This window comes from Sus scrofa, chromosome 17 (genome assembly GCF_000003025.6).
Source record: "Sus scrofa isolate TJ Tabasco breed Duroc chromosome 17, Sscrofa11.1, whole genome shotgun sequence".
In the NCBI taxonomy this organism is placed as follows: Eukaryota; Metazoa; Chordata; class Mammalia; order Artiodactyla; family Suidae; genus Sus; species Sus scrofa.
In genome coordinates this window covers 38,808,396-38,825,335 of record NC_010459.5, presented here as the reverse complement: position 1 = coordinate 38,825,335, position 16,940 = coordinate 38,808,396, and the positions used below count along the sequence as shown (strand labels likewise).

At 46.5% G+C, this 16,940-nt stretch overlaps 1 protein-coding gene across 9 annotated transcripts in view; it reads right to left on the bottom strand.

The window, feature by feature from the left end:
- The window catches only part of CEP250 (centrosomal protein 250), a 63,073-nt gene extending 47,461 nt beyond the window's left edge, over positions 1 to 15,612 (bottom strand). For 2 of the 9 annotated variants that reach the window (XM_021078256.1, XM_021078257.1), the window contains exons 1-9: positions 14,725 to 15,610; positions 13,548 to 13,625; positions 12,635 to 12,743; positions 3,480 to 3,766; positions 3,005 to 3,061; positions 1,757 to 1,839; positions 1,373 to 1,538; positions 517 to 623; positions 14 to 268 (exon numbers count right to left, since the gene is read on the bottom strand). In XM_021078256.1, the coding sequence (XP_020933915.1) occupies positions 14 to 268; positions 517 to 623; positions 1,373 to 1,538; positions 1,757 to 1,839; positions 3,005 to 3,061; positions 3,480 to 3,665 (854 nt within the window). In that variant the 5' untranslated portion in view covers positions 3,666 to 3,766; positions 12,635 to 12,743; positions 13,548 to 13,625; positions 14,725 to 15,610. Of the gene's footprint in view, positions 1 to 13; positions 269 to 516; positions 705 to 1,372; positions 1,544 to 1,756; positions 1,840 to 3,004; positions 3,062 to 3,326; positions 3,455 to 3,479; positions 3,767 to 12,634; positions 12,744 to 13,547; positions 13,626 to 14,724 lie in introns of those variants that run through there. The other 7 variants (XM_001929408.4, XM_021078259.1, XM_013985307.2 and 4 more) reach the window with 7 other exon arrangements.

Below are 16,940 nucleotides of genomic sequence, written 5' to 3'. Positions count from 1 at the left end.
CAGCCCATCTCACCGATCCTGAAGCTCAGCCTTCTCCAGATCCCCTTGACTCTTAAGCTGTATTAACTCCTGGCTCCTTTTATGGGCTTCCTTCTCCAGCTCCTGGGTCTTAGACAGTAGCAGCATCAGCTGGGATGGTTCACTCCCATTCAGCCTCCCAGATCCAGTGGATTCCCGGGCCTGTGGTGCTCCCACAGTCAAGCGCAGACAACAGGTCAACAGGGACCCAGAGAGCTTCACGTGCTCAGCCTTGAGCTCCATCAGGTCTCTGAGAACAAGCAAGGAAAGAGCAGATTCCAATAGGCACCAGAGAAGGGAGTGCGGAGGTCAGGCCCAGTGAGGCCTGAGGAACAGGTCTAGGAAAAATCATTTGAATCCAATAAAACTATCCCTCCCCACCACATCTTCCACCTTTGCCTTCTCCCCACAGCCTGATCCCCCCTTCTACAGCAGCCCACCGCCCTAAGTCTAGAATGGGTAGGGGCAAACTGCCTCCCATCTTATCCCCACACTGACCTGTCAGTGGCTGACTTCATTTCCAGAAAGTGACGTCGGAAGGTCACCACCTCCCGCCATAGACTGAGAAGGCGACCATGCTCCCCTTTCAGGTAGCCCTTGAAGAACTGTATGTTCAGAAACCCAGGTCATATCAAAGGGCAGAGGACATCTTTGGCCAACACAGGAGTCTTGGATTCCTCCCGACTCTTGGGGAAAGGAAGGAGGGGCTTACAGGGATACTTTATGAATGGGAGTCTATATTCAGCTGGTGCTGAGGTGTTTAATAAGGTCAGCAGTGGGATTCAATAGGTCAAAGGGACTGAGATGATATATGGCCTTCCTCGAGCTAGATCAGAAAAGGATAAACAATAGCTGCTCAACAAATGGTAGCTATTACCAACGTTACCACAGACTATAAAATGAGGATTAAATGATATATGTAAATCACCCAGCATAATATCCTCCCAGAGCAAAGGCTCAGGAAACATTAGTTTCCTTTAACTGGGTTCTAAAAATTTCTTCCTCATTCAATTTCAATAGTTACCTCCTTAGCATCTCAATCGCAGACTTCCAGGAGGGAGGGCAATAAATCTTAAGATCCATCTGAAATCTAAGCTAGTCCTTATGCAGGAACAGAGTGGCTTGGTGTCACGCTACCTGCTAGCAAAACCTCGACTGGGCAGGTAAAAACAGAAGTAAGCTGACAGCCCAAGCAGGGCAGAGCTGCCAGTATCAAGTGGTGAGCGCAGCCAGAGACTTTAACAACAGTTAGGTTTCCATCCAAGTCCTGAAGTTAACCCCTTCCAGCACTGACCAGGGCAGTGCCCAGAGTGCAAGTCCTCCTCTCACTGTTCCCAGCCCCTGCTTCTCTTACCTCCTGCTCCATCTGCCACTGGCTCTCCTTCCTCATTAGCTCATCCCGGGCCTGGCTCCAGTCTACTGTCAATTTTTCCACATCTTCCCGAAGCGCTTTATTCACCACGTCAGCTTTTTCCATGTGCAGCCGAAGCTGGGTGTTCACCTCTGCTAGACTCTCACACCTGCACTGGGAAGGGATAGGAGCAAGTACAAAATAAAGGTCTGAGCCAACACTTGGACCTCTTGGAATAAGACGACAACCACTGGAACTTTCCATTGCCAGGAACTGAAGGCTGAAGTCCTTCGTTCTAATGCACATTAGCCCTCAAGACAGAGGTTTCCCATGGACCTTCTCCACCCGCCAGCCAACTACCCAGGCCAGAAAGTTGGGGCCCATCACCTCTGTTGCTCCTCCTCCAATCGGATTAGCAGCTGTTCCAGGTTTGGCTCCTCCACATTTTCCCACCTCTGAGGGATTGGTGCCTTAACCAGACAAAAACAAGCCTAATTTACCTCCAAAGAGAACACCCTGCAGACCAACTCCCTGATACCATCTCTATAGCAGCCCATGTTCTTTGTCCTCCTTCTTGGCAATCTGCCTCTCTCCTCAATCCCTCTCTCCCAAAGTGAACCAGGGACTTCTCTTGAAAGACAGCATTTGGTAGTGAAAAGAACTTTCAACCTGGAGTTTCCATGATGGCGCAGTGGAAATTAATCTGACTAGGAACCATGAGGTTGCGGGTTTGATCCCTGGCCTCGCTCAGTGGGTTAAGGATCCAGTGTTGCCGTGAGCTGTGGTATAGGTCACAGATGCAGCTTGGATCTGGCATTGCTGTGGCTCTGGCGTAGGCCAGCAGCAACAGCTCCAATTAGACCCCTAGCCTGGAAACCTCCATGTGCCACAGGTGTGGCCCTAAAAGGACAAAAGACAAAAAAAAAGAACTTTCAACCTGAGAAGTATATGATACAGCTTTCACTAATGGCCTTGGCTTCTACCACGTTACTTTTTGGACCTTGGGAAGTTATAACTTCTCTGAGCTGCAAAGTCTTCAGCTGCAAAGTGAAGGTGGTATCATTCCCCTGGGAAAGCTGCTTCGCAGATTAAGTGACATAATTCTATGATAATGCCTAAGGATGCCTGGACTACAGAGAATGGATGGTATGGAGTAGTCTTGCTCCTCTCCTTCCTCTGAGAGAACTCTTCCAAGAGTAATGTGAGAAGGTGCTGAGAGGGAGCTGGAACAAAGGCAGATGGGTCTTTGAAAGCCAGTTCTATGTAGCCAATAGCACAAAGAAATCCCTCTGCCATGAACACACTCTTCTTCCAGGCCTGCAAGGGTGCAATATCTCTCTATGACAGATAAACACTGACACCTTCTGGAGGAAAAATGCATCTCCTCCCTTGGATTCCACATCATTTCCAATGTGATAATATTAAGTCTCCTAAAGTGGCATTAGAGAGCCAAGGGTTGGAATATGACAGGCTAGGAATAGTTAGGTCTGATGAAGGTATCTGTGTGATAAAGCTCTCAAGGGCTGACAAAGACAGACTGCTACCAAGCCTCACCTTATCATACCCCAGCCTCCCTCAGTCAGCAAACAAGCCCTCAGGAGGAGCTCAGGAGGAGCACAGAACAGCCCCACTCACCCCAGTGGCTTCCAGCCGCTTCTCCAGCTCTTGGCTCCAGCTCCGGTACTGCAACACCTAAGAGAAACAGAGATCATGGCAGTAAGCAGGCAGATGCAAACAGCCCAAAGCAAAGGCCCCAAGGGTTGTGGGCAAACCTGCTGTGAATGAGGGACTGGGTGATAATGAGGTGAGGCCATAACATCTCACGGTTTCCATGTGGACATTTAATACATTCTATAAAACTCTTACGCAGGAGAAGTAAGTTCATGGGCTTTGGAACCAGAACACCCAGGGTCAAGTCCTAGCTCTAGACTTGGGAGAGCAAACCTAGACAACTAACCCTTGTGAAGGTCATCATGGAAAGGGATGCCAGAGTAGTTCACGGAGAAGTTGTGAGCAGCAAAGGAGAACTCTTTATTAGGACATTCCTGCCCTCTTCGGCCCCCAGCTCCACGTGGTCTCTTTCTCCCTCCTGAAAGGGCAGCTGCCTCACCTTGGCCTGCAGCTTCCTCACAAGGGTTGCTTGCCTCTGCTGTGCCTCTTGGGAGCTCTTCAGCTTCCGCCAGGAGGCTGCTTGGTTCTCTGCCATCTGCTGCTGCAGCGCCAGCACTTGCTCCTCTAGCACCAGCTGCAGTGGTTGGGGCTTCATGTTGTTCAGCCTGGGGCGGCCTGTCTCCATGGAGGAACCAGACAGTAAGCCCACAGGCCCTTATGTAGCCAGAGGCTGTTTGCTTCCAGCAGGGTCACGAATCATTGTTGTCCCTTGGACCTCCTCTGGAGCTGGGGACCAAAGCACACAGTGGAGTTGAAAGAACTGTCTAGATGACTCACATTTATTCAGTAAACACTCATTAGGTCTGGCAAAGCTGGCCTGGACAGGTAAATAGGTTCCTTTACCACAGGACCCCTCAGAGCTTTTAAAAGGCTAAGATGGACCTAATTGCTAAAGGGGAGCTATGATGAGCATCTTTCTCCAATTTATTAGACCGTGAGACAAGCGCACAGGACTAGTGTTTCCTGGCATGCCTTCTGGAACTCCGCGCTAGACCAAGAGTTTTCCACTGCATCCCTAGTGCCTGGCATAGTGCTCAATAAACTTTTTTTTTTTTTTTTTGTCTTTTCAGGGGCACACCCGCGCCTTAGAGGTTCCCAGGCTAGTAGTCGAGTCAGAGCTGAAGCCGTCAGCCTAGCCACAGCCACAGCAATGCTGGATCTGAGACATGCCTGCGACCTATACCACAGCTCACAGCAATGCTGGATCCTTAACTCAGTGAGCAGGGCCAAGGACTGAACCCATGTCCTCATGGATACTAGTCAGGTTCATTAACTGCTGAGCCATGAAGGGAACTCTAACATTTGTTGACTGAATCACTGAAGGTGCTTTTGGGTTAGCAGGGGAAAGAGACATAATTACAATACAATGTGGTCTGTGCAGTAATAATAGAGACACTGCAGGATGGTAAGGGAAGACAACAGAAGGGCTTTTAACCTAACCTGGGGGGCTGTGAACGATGTGAACTATCGTCATCATAGTTACCACTTGTTAAGTTATGTATAAGTCACTTTGCTAAGTGCTTTACACACACGATGTCATTCTGGCATCACAAGAATTATGACACCGGAGTTCCCGCTGTGGCTCAGTGGTTGACAAACACGACTAGTAACCATGAGGTTGTAGGTTCTGTCCCTGGCATTGCTCAATGGGTTAAGGATCTGATGTTGCTGTGAGCTGCGGTGTGGGCTGGCAGCTGCAGCTCCGATTTGACCCCTAGCCTGTGACCCTCCATATGCCTCAGGTGTGGCCCTCAAAAGACAAAAGAGAAAAAAAAAAAAATGATGACTACTTATAGAACAAAGAAAAAAAAAAAAAAGAATCATGAAACCCTCCAATGCCCTCCTATCACACTTCAGTGTAGGTACTAGTATAGCTCTTTATATATGGATGATGCTGAGGCTTACAAAGGTGAAACCTCAGTTAAGAAATCAGAAAGGTGGGAGTTCCCACTGTGGCTCAGCAGGTTACGAACCCAACTAGTATCCACGAGGATGCCAGTTTGATCCCTGGCCTCACTCAGTGGGTTTAAGGATCTGGCATTGCCACGACCTGTGGTATATGTCACAGATGCAGCTTGGATCTGGTGTTGCTGTGGCTGTGGTGTAGGCCGGCAGCTGCAGCTCTGATTTGACCCCTAGCCTGGGAACTTCCATATGCCACAGGTGAAGCCCTAAAAAAAAAAAAAAAAAAAAAAAAAAGCAAAAAAGAAATCAGAAAGATTAAACAATTTGAGTTCATACAGCTGGCATTTAGTTGACTAGAGATTTGAATACAAGTAATTTGACTCTCTGATAGAGCAGCAGGCCTTTCGGGCAGGGGATCCAAAAGAGAGGGAAGGAACCAGCTTCAGCAGGATGGCTGCCCTCTTCACCTACCAGGAACTGGGCCAGGATAGGACAATGGGAGCAGGTGGGGGAGGCCAGCCTAACCAGTGACTTCAGAGGTACCCAGGAGATGGGGAGGCAAAAGTTGGGGGTGCTCATCCAAGCTCTGCTTCTAGTGGGCTCTATGACCTCAAGCATGCCATTTCCCTTTCAGGCTCCTCATCCAAAAATGAGGGCACCCAGCTCCACGGCCTCTGAGTTTCTTAGGCCTCTAAAACACAGGATAACCTAGGGGGAGGCAGAAGGTTAGATGTCTCCCATTTTATCAACCCTGAGCCACCCACCGGCAGGGGTGAGGAATATCTTTATTTCCAATTACCTACAAGAAAATGGTCTATTAGAGAGCTGCCTCCCTGGCAGCATGAGTCATTCACAAGCTGAAGAAAATGGCATATACAGCAAATGCAAATATAACATATGCACATACAGCGGGAGTTTCAGGGGCCCCATATCCCTTTAATGCACCTAACTGCTGATCCCCTACAACCTGGCTCAAATGCCACTTTCTATCATGTCCTCTCAGATGTATCTAGGATTAATTCATCACTTTCATAGCCATAGATATACATTTAATATTTTATATAGAGAATACCTATATTACATCTTATCATTACTCTTTGTCTATCTTCTCCACTAATCTATGAGTCCCTCAAAGGCAGGAGCTGACTAATGCATTTTACTCATTTTGGTCACTAGCAGGTTGGCAACAATGATAAGGAATGCATTGGGCCACACTTTTGGCAGATCTAAACCCTTGGCCATGGTTACACATGTGGACTGCTGGCTCTTCTCAATCATTGCTGCCTATATAATGTTTTTGTTTTTCGTTTGTTTGTTTTTTGCTTCTTGGCTGTGCCCATGGCATGCAGAAGTTCCTGGGCCAGGGATCAAACCCACACCACAGCAGTGACGCCACATCCTTAACTGCTAGGCCACCAGGGAACTCCAATACACAATGATTTTTAAGAATTTAAGTCAGGCGCAAACATTTACCATTGGGAGAACATAAAAATTCTTATTTCTGACTCCTTTGGAAAATCAAGAGATCTAGTGACCCTTGACCCACATTGCTACAAGGCAACAACCAGCTGCAGTGAAACCGTCCACCCACTTTAGATAGGGCATGCGCTCACCACTTCACCTCAGTCTAGGGCTCCCCCCCCCCCCCCCCCCGGGGCTAGCCTCTCCCTCTCTTAGATAGCAGATTTCACTTGTCATGTCATTGTACTTGTGCTGTTGGGTTTTTTTTTTTTTTTTTTTTTTTTTAAAGGGCCTCACCTGCAGCATATGGAGGTTCCCAAGCTAAGGGTCTAACTGAAGCTACAGCTGCCAGCCTACACCACAGCCACAGCAACATCAGATCTGAGCTGCGTCTGTGACCTACACCACAGCTCACGGCAATGCCGGATCCTCAATCCACAGAGTGAGGCCAGGGATCAAACCTACAACCACATGGTTCCTAGTCAGGTTCACTTCCGCCGTGCCACAAAGAGAACTCCTATGCTATTGTTTTTAACAGAATTACAGAGGAAAACTAATTTATATTACCTCCTGGGTAGCTGAAGATACCTGGGTTTGCAGTTTGTACTCAGTAAGGAAAGGGCATAAAGTAGGAAGAGTGGAGTGGCCCCAGTAAAGGCTTACTGGCACCAACACCCCAGGCTGCCTCTTCCTGGCTGATCCACTGGGTCAGTACTCCAACGTCCTCCCTTTATGCCTTTCCTTTCCACCAAGGCTGTGTCACCCAAATCACCACAGCTCTGAAATGCTGGCTCAATCCCCCTCCTCCGGTCGGAGGCACAAACCTTCTGGGAAACAGCTCCCACTGCCAACACTGCTAACTAGATAGCTCTGAGTTGTTGCTTCAAGAGACCTGAAGAGTCTGTTCTCTCCTAAAACTGTGAGGGTCGGGATAGGCTTTTGCAGAGTCTCAGAAACCCCAGATTCTCTAACCTACCTTCAGATCCCTACCCCCAAAGCATTATGTTAAACCTTATGAAATTGCCATTATTTCCATTTTTCTAACCTATAAAATGATAATTTCATGTAATTCAATTTAGTATGATAATATTATACATTATATTTAATATATATTTGTAACCATATATTATATTTATGTATATTATACTAATCTACTATGTAGGCAGCCCTCCCATAGTTCCTAGAATTCTCATATTATATCCTTTTTTTTTTTTTTTTATGACTGCATCTCTGGCATATGGAAGTTCCCAGGCTAGAGGTTGAATCTGAGCTGCAGGTACTGGCCTACACCACAGCCAAAGCAACGCCAGATTCAAGCTGTGTACTGCGACCGAGGCCACAGCTTGCAACAATGCCTATCCTTAACCCACTGAGGGAAGCCAGGGATCGAACCTGCATCCTCATGGATACTAGTCAGGTTCTTAACCTGCTGAGCCACAATGGTAACTCCTAAAACCTTTTATTAGAATAAGGCTGCTGTTAATGTGTATACCTTATTTAAGAAAGTGATAGTAACACTTCAGTAAAGAAATGGAATTATATAAGAATTATATAATTATTTTGGGAGTTCCCTTTATGGCTCAGTGGTTAATGAACCTGACTAGGATCCATGAGGATGTGGGTTTGATCCCTGGCCTCAATCAGCAGGTTAAGGATCCGATGTTGCCATGAGCTGTAGTGTAGGTCACAGATAAGGCTGGGATCTCGAGTTGCTTGGCTCTGTCGTAGAGCCGGCAGTGTAGCTAGCTCTGATTCAGCCCCTAGCCTGGGAATTTTCATATGCCTCCAAATCAGCCCTAAAAACCAAAAACAAAAAGACCAAAAAAAAAAAAAAAAAAGCACAAAAAAAACCAAAACAATAATATTATTTTAATTTAGCAGAGAATTTAAAAATTTTAGAGCTATTTAAAAATTTAGGGCATTCTTGTCATGGCTCAGTGGCAATGAAATCTGACTAGTATCCATACGGATGCAGGTTTAATCCCTGGCTTTGCTCAATGGGTTAAAGGATCTGGCGTTGCTATGAGCTGTTGTGTAGGTCGCAGACGTGGCTCAGATCTGGCATTGCTGTGGCTGTGGCGTAGGCCTGTGGCTAAAGCTCCAATTTGACCCCTAGCCTGGAAACCTCCATATGCCATGGGTGCGGCCTTAAAAAGACAAAAAATAAATTAATTAAAAAATTTAGTCCAACCCTCTCATTTTTATAGATCAGGAAACTGAGGCTTACAGAGATGAAGTGATTTCATTTTGTTTATATTTTACTTGTATGCCCCATTTACCTCAAAAAATGATTCGAGGAGTTCCCGTCGTGGCGCAGTGGTTAACGAATCCAACTAGGAACCATGAGGTTGTGGGTTCGGTCCCTGCCCTTGCTCAGTGGGTTAAGGATCTGGCGTTGCCGTGAGCTGTGGTGTAGGTTGCAGACGCGGCTCGGATCCTGCGTTGCTGTGGCTCTGGCGTAGGCCGGTGGCTGCAGCTCAGATTCGACCCCTAGCCTGGGAACCTCCATATGCCACGGAAGCGGCCCAAGAAATGGCAAAAAAAAAAAAGATTCGAAATTGTAGCAAATGTACCACACTATTGGGAGATGTTACTAACAGGGGAAACTGGGTGCAGGATATATAGGAACCCTGTACTGTGCAATTTTTCCACACATCTAAAACTGTCCTAAAAAAAAGTTTATTTTAAAAATGATTTGAATTGTTTTATGATTCAAACTCCAAAAGGAAATTCACTAAAACAGGAATAAAAAGATGGAAGGAATAGAGAAAAAAACACATCAGGAATTTTTCTGAAATTGAGATTTAGTTCTGAGCTCCCTCAGGACACCGTTCACCACCTTTTATTAACACACTGTCAGATCACCCAGAGAATAAATAAACTAGCACAACTCCAAAAGAAAGAGAGGTTTCAATGTCCCTCAGCAAAGGAAAAGGTCAGTGATCCGCAAAAGGTAACAGACGGGATTGCATTCAAATGAGATAATGGATGTCAGCTGTACTTTATAAATTGTAAACCACTGAACAGAGGTTAACATTGCCGCAGGGAAAGGAAAAAGATTCACTTCTTTTATATGTTAATTCATCCCATAAACACTCAGAAATTCCATCCAGTTCAGTATCAGGTAGCCAGCCACAGTACAGAAATGAACAAAACTGACATCCTACTTTTGCTAGGAACCAGCCTGGGAAGGGCAGAAATCTCAGGACCTAGGATGGAGAGTGACAGAGGAGTGACATAAATTATAGTCTCTTCTCATCCAAATTCCTCTAAAAGGAGTATTTAAACAAATTTAAAATAAAAGCAACACCACCTAAAATTGGAGTAGAAGTGTAAATGTTGCAAGGACTAAGATGAGGACTGCTATTATTAAACAAAACTTGCACTGGAAGCAAAAAAAGGAAAAACACTTGAGGGCACAAACATTTTATTTCCTGAGTAAAAAACTCTCTATGTCTAGAGAGACAATTTCTTTCTTTCTCTCCCTTCCTTCCTTCCTTTCTTTCTTTCTGTCTGTCTGTCTTTTTAGGGGCACACCTGTGGCATATGGAGGTTCGTTCCCAGGCTAGGGGCTGAATCAAGAGCTGTAGCTGCTGGCCTACACCACAGTTCACAGCAACACCGTATCCTTTATCTACTGAACAAGGCCAGGGATCGAACCTGCCACCTCATGGACACTAGTTGGGTTCGTTAACCTCTGAGCCACGGCAGGAACTCCATACAGAGACCATTTCTGTTTCTTATTCCAGGGGAAAAAAAAAAAAGTATACGGTTCCTTATAAAAATGTCACATGTGGGGGAGTTCCCTTCGTGGCTCAGCGGTTAAAGAACCCAACTAGGATTCATGAAGATGCGGGTTCAATCCCTGGCCTCACTCAATGGGTAAAGGATCTGTTGTTGCCGTGAGCTGTGGTGTAGGTCGGCTCAGATCCCGAGTTGCTATGGCTGTGGTGTAGGCCAGGGGCTATAGCTCCAATTCATCCCCTAGCCTGGGAACCTCCATGTGCCTCAGGTGCAGCCCTAAAAAGCAAAAAAAAATCATATGTGGGTATCTCTCTCTCCTCCTCCTTCCAAGGCTCCCCCTCTCTCCACCATCATCTGAATTTTGGGCTCAGGCTTCAGACTGCTTCACCTACATTAATCTCCTAGTTTCATGGCTTAAAATTGCACCCATACACCCATGATTCCCAGTTTTCTATCTCCAGCCCACACTTCCCTCTGGAACATCACACTTCCCTACTAAATCCAAACATTTATTTAAATTCTCCACATAGATGTGTACTTTCTCAAAAGTTAGCTTGTCCAAAAGTGAACTCTTGGTCCTCTGATTCAATAAATGGTAATTCTGAAGCAGGAGATAGATGGACTCCAGGATAGACATTTGCAACCAGCCACTATCTATATTTCAAGATGGAAATAACCACGGGCACAAGGCAAATAACTGGTACTTGTCTCCTGTGAACTTGTTAAACAATGGTAATGACAGCATCAAAAGAGGTCACGTACTCCCCATTCTCAGGGTCAGGGAGACCCTCTGGCTCAAAAAGGGAGGGGGTGCCAGGCCATAAGTCTAAATAACCTTCCCACCATGCTTTGCTTTGGAATCCATCTTGGCCAAAAGATGTGCATGCAGATTCAGGAGGATCCTGGATTTGGTCAGGTGTAAAAAATAAAATAAGATAACTGGCCAAAGGAAGACAAAGACCTGGAAGATCTGTCCTGTATAAGTGACTCCCCCCCCCATTTATTTATTTTTATTTCCCCAATACATTATTTTTTTCCTACTGTACAGCATGGTGAATAAGTGACTTAAATCACCTTTCTGGTGTGCTCCTCATTCAAGGGGACACCTGCACTCTCACTTCTCCTTTGGGTGTATATTACTGCTTTACTTCTGCCTTAGAGAGGCAGACTACTTCTCTGTGTGCTCGCCTACACTTTATACTGTGTATGAACTCTATACCTGTTCTTACAGACTTTGCCTCCTTGAAACATTCTTGCTTTCGACAGGGGGCAAGAATCAGGGCAATTCTGCTTTCAGCCTCTAGTTGGTCTAGTGGCTAGGATTCCTAGTTTTCTTCCAAGCTGCCCAGGTTCAATTCCTGAGCAGAGAATTAAGATCTCCCTTCAAGCCATCACTCACTGCTGTCTCTCTGAAATCAATCCCATCCTGGAGTTCCCGTCGTGGCTCAGTGGTTAACGAATCTGATTAGGAACTATGAGGTTGCGGGTTCAATCCCTGGCCTTGCTCAGTGGGCTAAGGATCCGGTGTTGCCGTGAGCTGTGGTGTAGGTTGCAGACACAGCTTGGATCCCGAGTTGCTGTGGCTCTGGCATAGGCCAGTGGCTACAGCTCCGATTAGACCCCTAGCCCGGGAACCTCCATATGCCATAGGAGCGGCCCAAGAAATGGTAAAAAAAAGACAAAAATGACGAAATCAATCCCATCCTTCTGGATGTTCAAGCCAAAAGCCTTACAGTTATACTTGCTCCCTTCTCCAACACCCTATGACCAATCCAGCAGCAAATCCTATAGCCACTACCAGTTTCTATCACTTTTGACCCACACCCACCATCATCCCAAGCCAAGTCACTCTCTTGCCTGGTGTGGCGGCTTTAAAGTATGTCCACATTCTTTGATACACCTCCTTTCAAGAATTAGTGGAGCCTAACTAATTCTCTCTCCTTGAGTGAGAACTGGTATAAAGTTAACAGAGCTGGATAAAGTAGAAATGACTCCAAGACAAGGTCATAAATGGCCTGCTTTCCCTCTAGCTCTGGCTCTCTCCCCACTCTCTCTCTCTCTCTGCTGTGTCCTGAGGACACTCAGGCAGCCCTATGAAGAGGCCCAGGGGTAAGGAACCATCTTGGGAGTAGACCAGCCATCAGTTTGACTGCAGTCTCCTGAGAGATCCTAAGCCTAAGAAACAGCAGTTCAACTTTTGAACTGCTGAACTGCTCCCAGATTTCTGACCCACAACTTTAGAAGACAATCAACGATTGTTGTTTCAAGCTGCCAAATTTAGGGGTAATTCTTTGTATAGCAATAATACACCTAGACAACTGCAAAAGCTTCCACGGTGGTAGCAATACTTCCACATTGCCTCTGAAATTTATTTTTTCTTGGAATAGTCAAGAGTGATTCTTTTAAAACAGTGACAGATTATGCCACTCAGAACCCTCCAGTGGCTAATCAAGAGTTAAAGACAAAATCACTGTATTGGCTTACCAGATCCTAATTGTTTGATCCCAGCTTCTGATTGTTTTAATTCCGTTCCTTACGCCTCTCCCCTTCGCTCATATCCTTCCAGTCACACAGCCCTCCTTGCTGGATGTGTCTGGAACACATTAAGCCATACACTCATCCAGGTCCTCTTCTTCCAATTATCCTCATGATTTACTCCCTTGCCACCTTCAGGTCTCTGTTCAAATGTCACCTTCTCAGTAAGCTGTTCCCTAACCACCCAATATAAAATACCGCCACCCCTCCTCACACTCTACTATTTTCCTATTTACCTTACATACTTTATCTGTCCCTTCCTGAGTATTATGTATAATATATCTCACACAATATACATTTCCCAAGTGCAAGAATACTGTTTTATTGACTGCTGTATTCTCAGCTCCTAAAACAGTGCCTGGTATTATAACTGGTACTCATTAGATATTTGACGAATGAATGAATGAATATTAGACCATTAGGCAACATGAGCTATAACAAACTGACAGTTCTATAACCTTCTAAAAGGTAAAACAAAACAGAAACAAACAAAACCCAGATCATGTAGTTTGTATGGCACACTTCACACAATTATTTGATATCTTCATAAAAAAAAACCCTTTGAGATGAAATTATTGCCTTCATTTTACACAAGAAAACAGGCTCCAAAAAATGTAAGGGATATAACTCAACAGTAGCAGAGCAAAGACTGAACCCCAGTCTGGTTCCAAATTCTATGCCCTCTCCGTTACATTATGCTGTCTCCTAAATCATGAGATATGAAATCACAGCTCTGTGAGGGACACTTTCTAAGTTGTGAAATGATGAGGTCTAAGTCTGCACCTCTCTGACGGAAAAGGACCAAAGAAAGGTAGAGTGTGACTGAAAGGACAGAGGGCCAGCCGCAGAGTCATGAACTCACTGTATATTTGGGGACATCCATTCTTCTTTCCAAGCCTTCTCATGTGCATCGTAATCCTGGCCTCCATAACTCATGGGCCTAATGTAAAAATTCAGCAGACTTTTTTTGTGAGTGTGTCTTTTTAGGGCCGCAACTGAGGCATATAGAGATTCCCAGGCTAGGGGTCGAATCAGAACCTTAGCTGCTGGCCTACACCACAGCCAGAGCAAAGCAGGATCCGAGCTGTGTCTGCAACCTACACCACAGCTCACAGCAACACCGGATCCTTAACTCACTGAGTGAGGCCAGTGATCAAACCTGCGTCCTCATGGATGCTAGTCAGATTCAATTCCATTGAGCCACGGTGGGAACTCCAATTCAACAGACATTTACCAAACCTTAGGGCAATCTAGGGATTATCACATGTTCTGGGGACAGAGAGTCTAGAATTTGTATCCCGGCTCCACCAGCTTAACAGTTGTGGGACTCCAGGAAATTGATCTGAGTGCCTTAGTTTCTTCACGCCTACAGAACCCGCCTTGTGGAATTGCTGTGAGGATTAAATGGGCCTTTATGTGTAATGCATTTAGTGACTATTCAGTAAATGCGAGCTATATTATTATCATCATCACGTGCTAGATCCTGGGAGAGGGATGAAAAGCGGAAGGCATAACGCCCCAACAAGTGCACGGCTGCCAAAGAGGAGCAGGAAAAGTAACTATGCGCAGAGTGCAAAAACCCAGCAGTGAGCTTACGGCGCCTTCAGAAAGCGACGAGGTAAGGTTTCTGAAAAAGTGATACTTAAGTTGGGTCCCGAAGAATGAGAGTTCCAGAGTGGGGCGGCGGGTAGGACCGGACTTTCGGACAGTCACATGCAAAGCCCCAAGGGCAGAGGAAGTCGCGAAATCCTGGGAGCCTGGAGCGGGACGCGCAGGAGAGCGCAGCGCCTTATCCTGACAACCCCAGGGTCGGGAAGCTCCCTTTCTGCAAGGTCTGGAGCCCAGAGCGGTAGCAACAGCAGGACGCGGAGGCCAGGGGCCAGAGCCCCAGAACAGGACCCAGCCTCTTTTGGGCCTCTGAGTTTCTTCTGGGAAACCGGAGGCCGCTGCCCGAATGGGATTCCCAGGAGCACCCTAGTCGCTGGGCCTTGGACCGTTAACACGGGTACCTCCCGCCCGCCCCTGAGGCCCTTCCTCACCACGCTCCGCTCCCGCAGGTTCCCAGGGTGCTCCTCAGCGCGGGAGTCGGTGAAGCTGCAGCTGAGGCCGGGCGGGGGAGGCGGGGCGGGGGCTCACGGAGTGGCTGGGGCGCAGGCCCCGCCCCCCAAACTCCCGCCCTTTCGGAGAGCCCTGCCGCTCCAGCCGGCGCTCCAGAGAGGACTGCATCGCCTTAGGGGCCTCTCGCCATGTTGAGTACTGGCAGCTGTTTTACAAGAGTGGCCCAGAAGAAAAGAAGGGATTATGTTAAGAGACGTTAGATTTCCTCGCCCGAAATGGAGACATCCAGGGTTGCTTATTTGAGCAAAGGAAGTTTCGGTAACAGAAAACACTTGCCCTCAATCGTATCCCTTTTGGCTTCGAGGTTACATACGGCGCATGTGTGTGGTCGCCTCGTTCTAGATGCGCCTGCGCAATGCTCCACTCCCAAACCTGAGTACAATTAACTACGTGCTGAAGGAAACTGGCTCCTGGTCGCGGCAAAACTCAGCTTCAATCTCCGAAACTCCAAGTAGCTTCAGGCTACTCAACATTCATAATATAATTACTTAATGTCATTTGAATACACTTTGCACCGGAGACTGCCTGAATGTCCTGCATCCCACTGGAGAGCTACAGTTTATATAATTTTCTGAATAAGCCTGACTCTCTCTAGAGGACTCTAGAGCGTGTTTTGCACATGGATTATCAATGCACTTTTTTAGAGCTGTAAATTTTATTTACCTGCCATTCTTTTCCACTCCTTGGTTCTCAAATTTTAGTTGGAGAGTCTCTTGTGCAGCGGTTTAAGGATTTGTCGTTGTCACTGCAGTCGCTTAAGTTGCTGCTTTGGCCCGGTTTCTATCCCTGGTCCAATAACTTCCATATGCCCTGGGTGCGGCCAAAAAAATAAATAAAAATTAAAAAATAAAATTTGAGTTGGGGTGTTCCCGTAGTGGCTCAGAGGTAAAGAACCTGACTGGTATCTACGAGGATGCGGGTTTGATTCCTGGCCTCGATCAGTGGGTTAAGTGTCCCGCGTTGCCCTGAGCTGTGGTGTACCTCGACAACGCGGCTGGGACCCCCCCCAAAAAAAAGACAAAAAAATTGGGATTAAAAAACAATAACGGGTATTTCTTAAAATGTAGAGTTTTTTTGTTTGTTTTTTGTCTTTTTAGGGCCACACCCGTGGCATATGGGGTTTCCAGGCTGGGGGTCGAATTGGAGCTGTAGCTGCCAGCCTACACCCACAGCCACAGACACACTGGATCAGAGCCTCCTCTGCAACTGATCCCACAGTTAATGGTAACACTGGATCCTTAACCCACTGAGCAAGGCCAGGGATCAAACCTGAGTCTTCGTGGATACTAGTTGGGTTTGTTAACCACTGAGCCACAACAGGAACTCCAAAATGTAGACTTTTGGATTCCACCCATGGAGAGTCAGTAAACCAGGCATGGAGCCCAGGAATGTGTCTTCCAGCAAATACCCTGAGTGATTATGATGCATTGGGAACACATTTTGAGAAGCATAGCATAAGTTTGTGTATCTCTAGCACCCAGCACAAAGGCTGGTACAAAATAGGTGCTCAGTAAGTGCTGAGTGAACGGATGGATTGATGGGTAGTAGGAGTGAAACAGGCAATGCACAGCCAAAGGGAACCTGAGAAGGGAGCACTTCAATAAGAGCTATATTGTATCTTTTCTCCTAAAAGAACAAAAGTTCTTTCTTTGGGGGGGGGTCTTTTGAGGGCCCCACTCACCCCTGCATGTGAAGTTTCCCAGTCTAGGGGTCTAATCTGATCCCTAACCCACTGAGCGAGGCCAGAGATCAAACCCACAACCTCATGGTTCCTAGTCGGATTCGTTGCTGCTGTGCCACAGCAGGAACTCCCAAAATAAATTCTTAATAGTTACCTTGAGGGAAAAAAAAAATAGTAAGTTGGCAGGGAGGGAGGACAATGAATCTGAAAAGCAAACTATCTTGAAAGAGAAGAAAAAACATCCAGGACATTGGACAGAGAAAAAAGATACAAAGACTCAGTTGTGTGGGAATCCACCCCAAGAAGATGGTCCCCTGACAGGTTGTGTGCAAGAATAGTCACTGCAGTATTTGGAATGTTACCCACACCAACCTCAGGGCTTTTGCAGATGCTTTGCCATCTCCTAGGCCAGTTTTGCCAGAGCTCTTGGATTAGCTGATAACTTCCTCTCTTTCA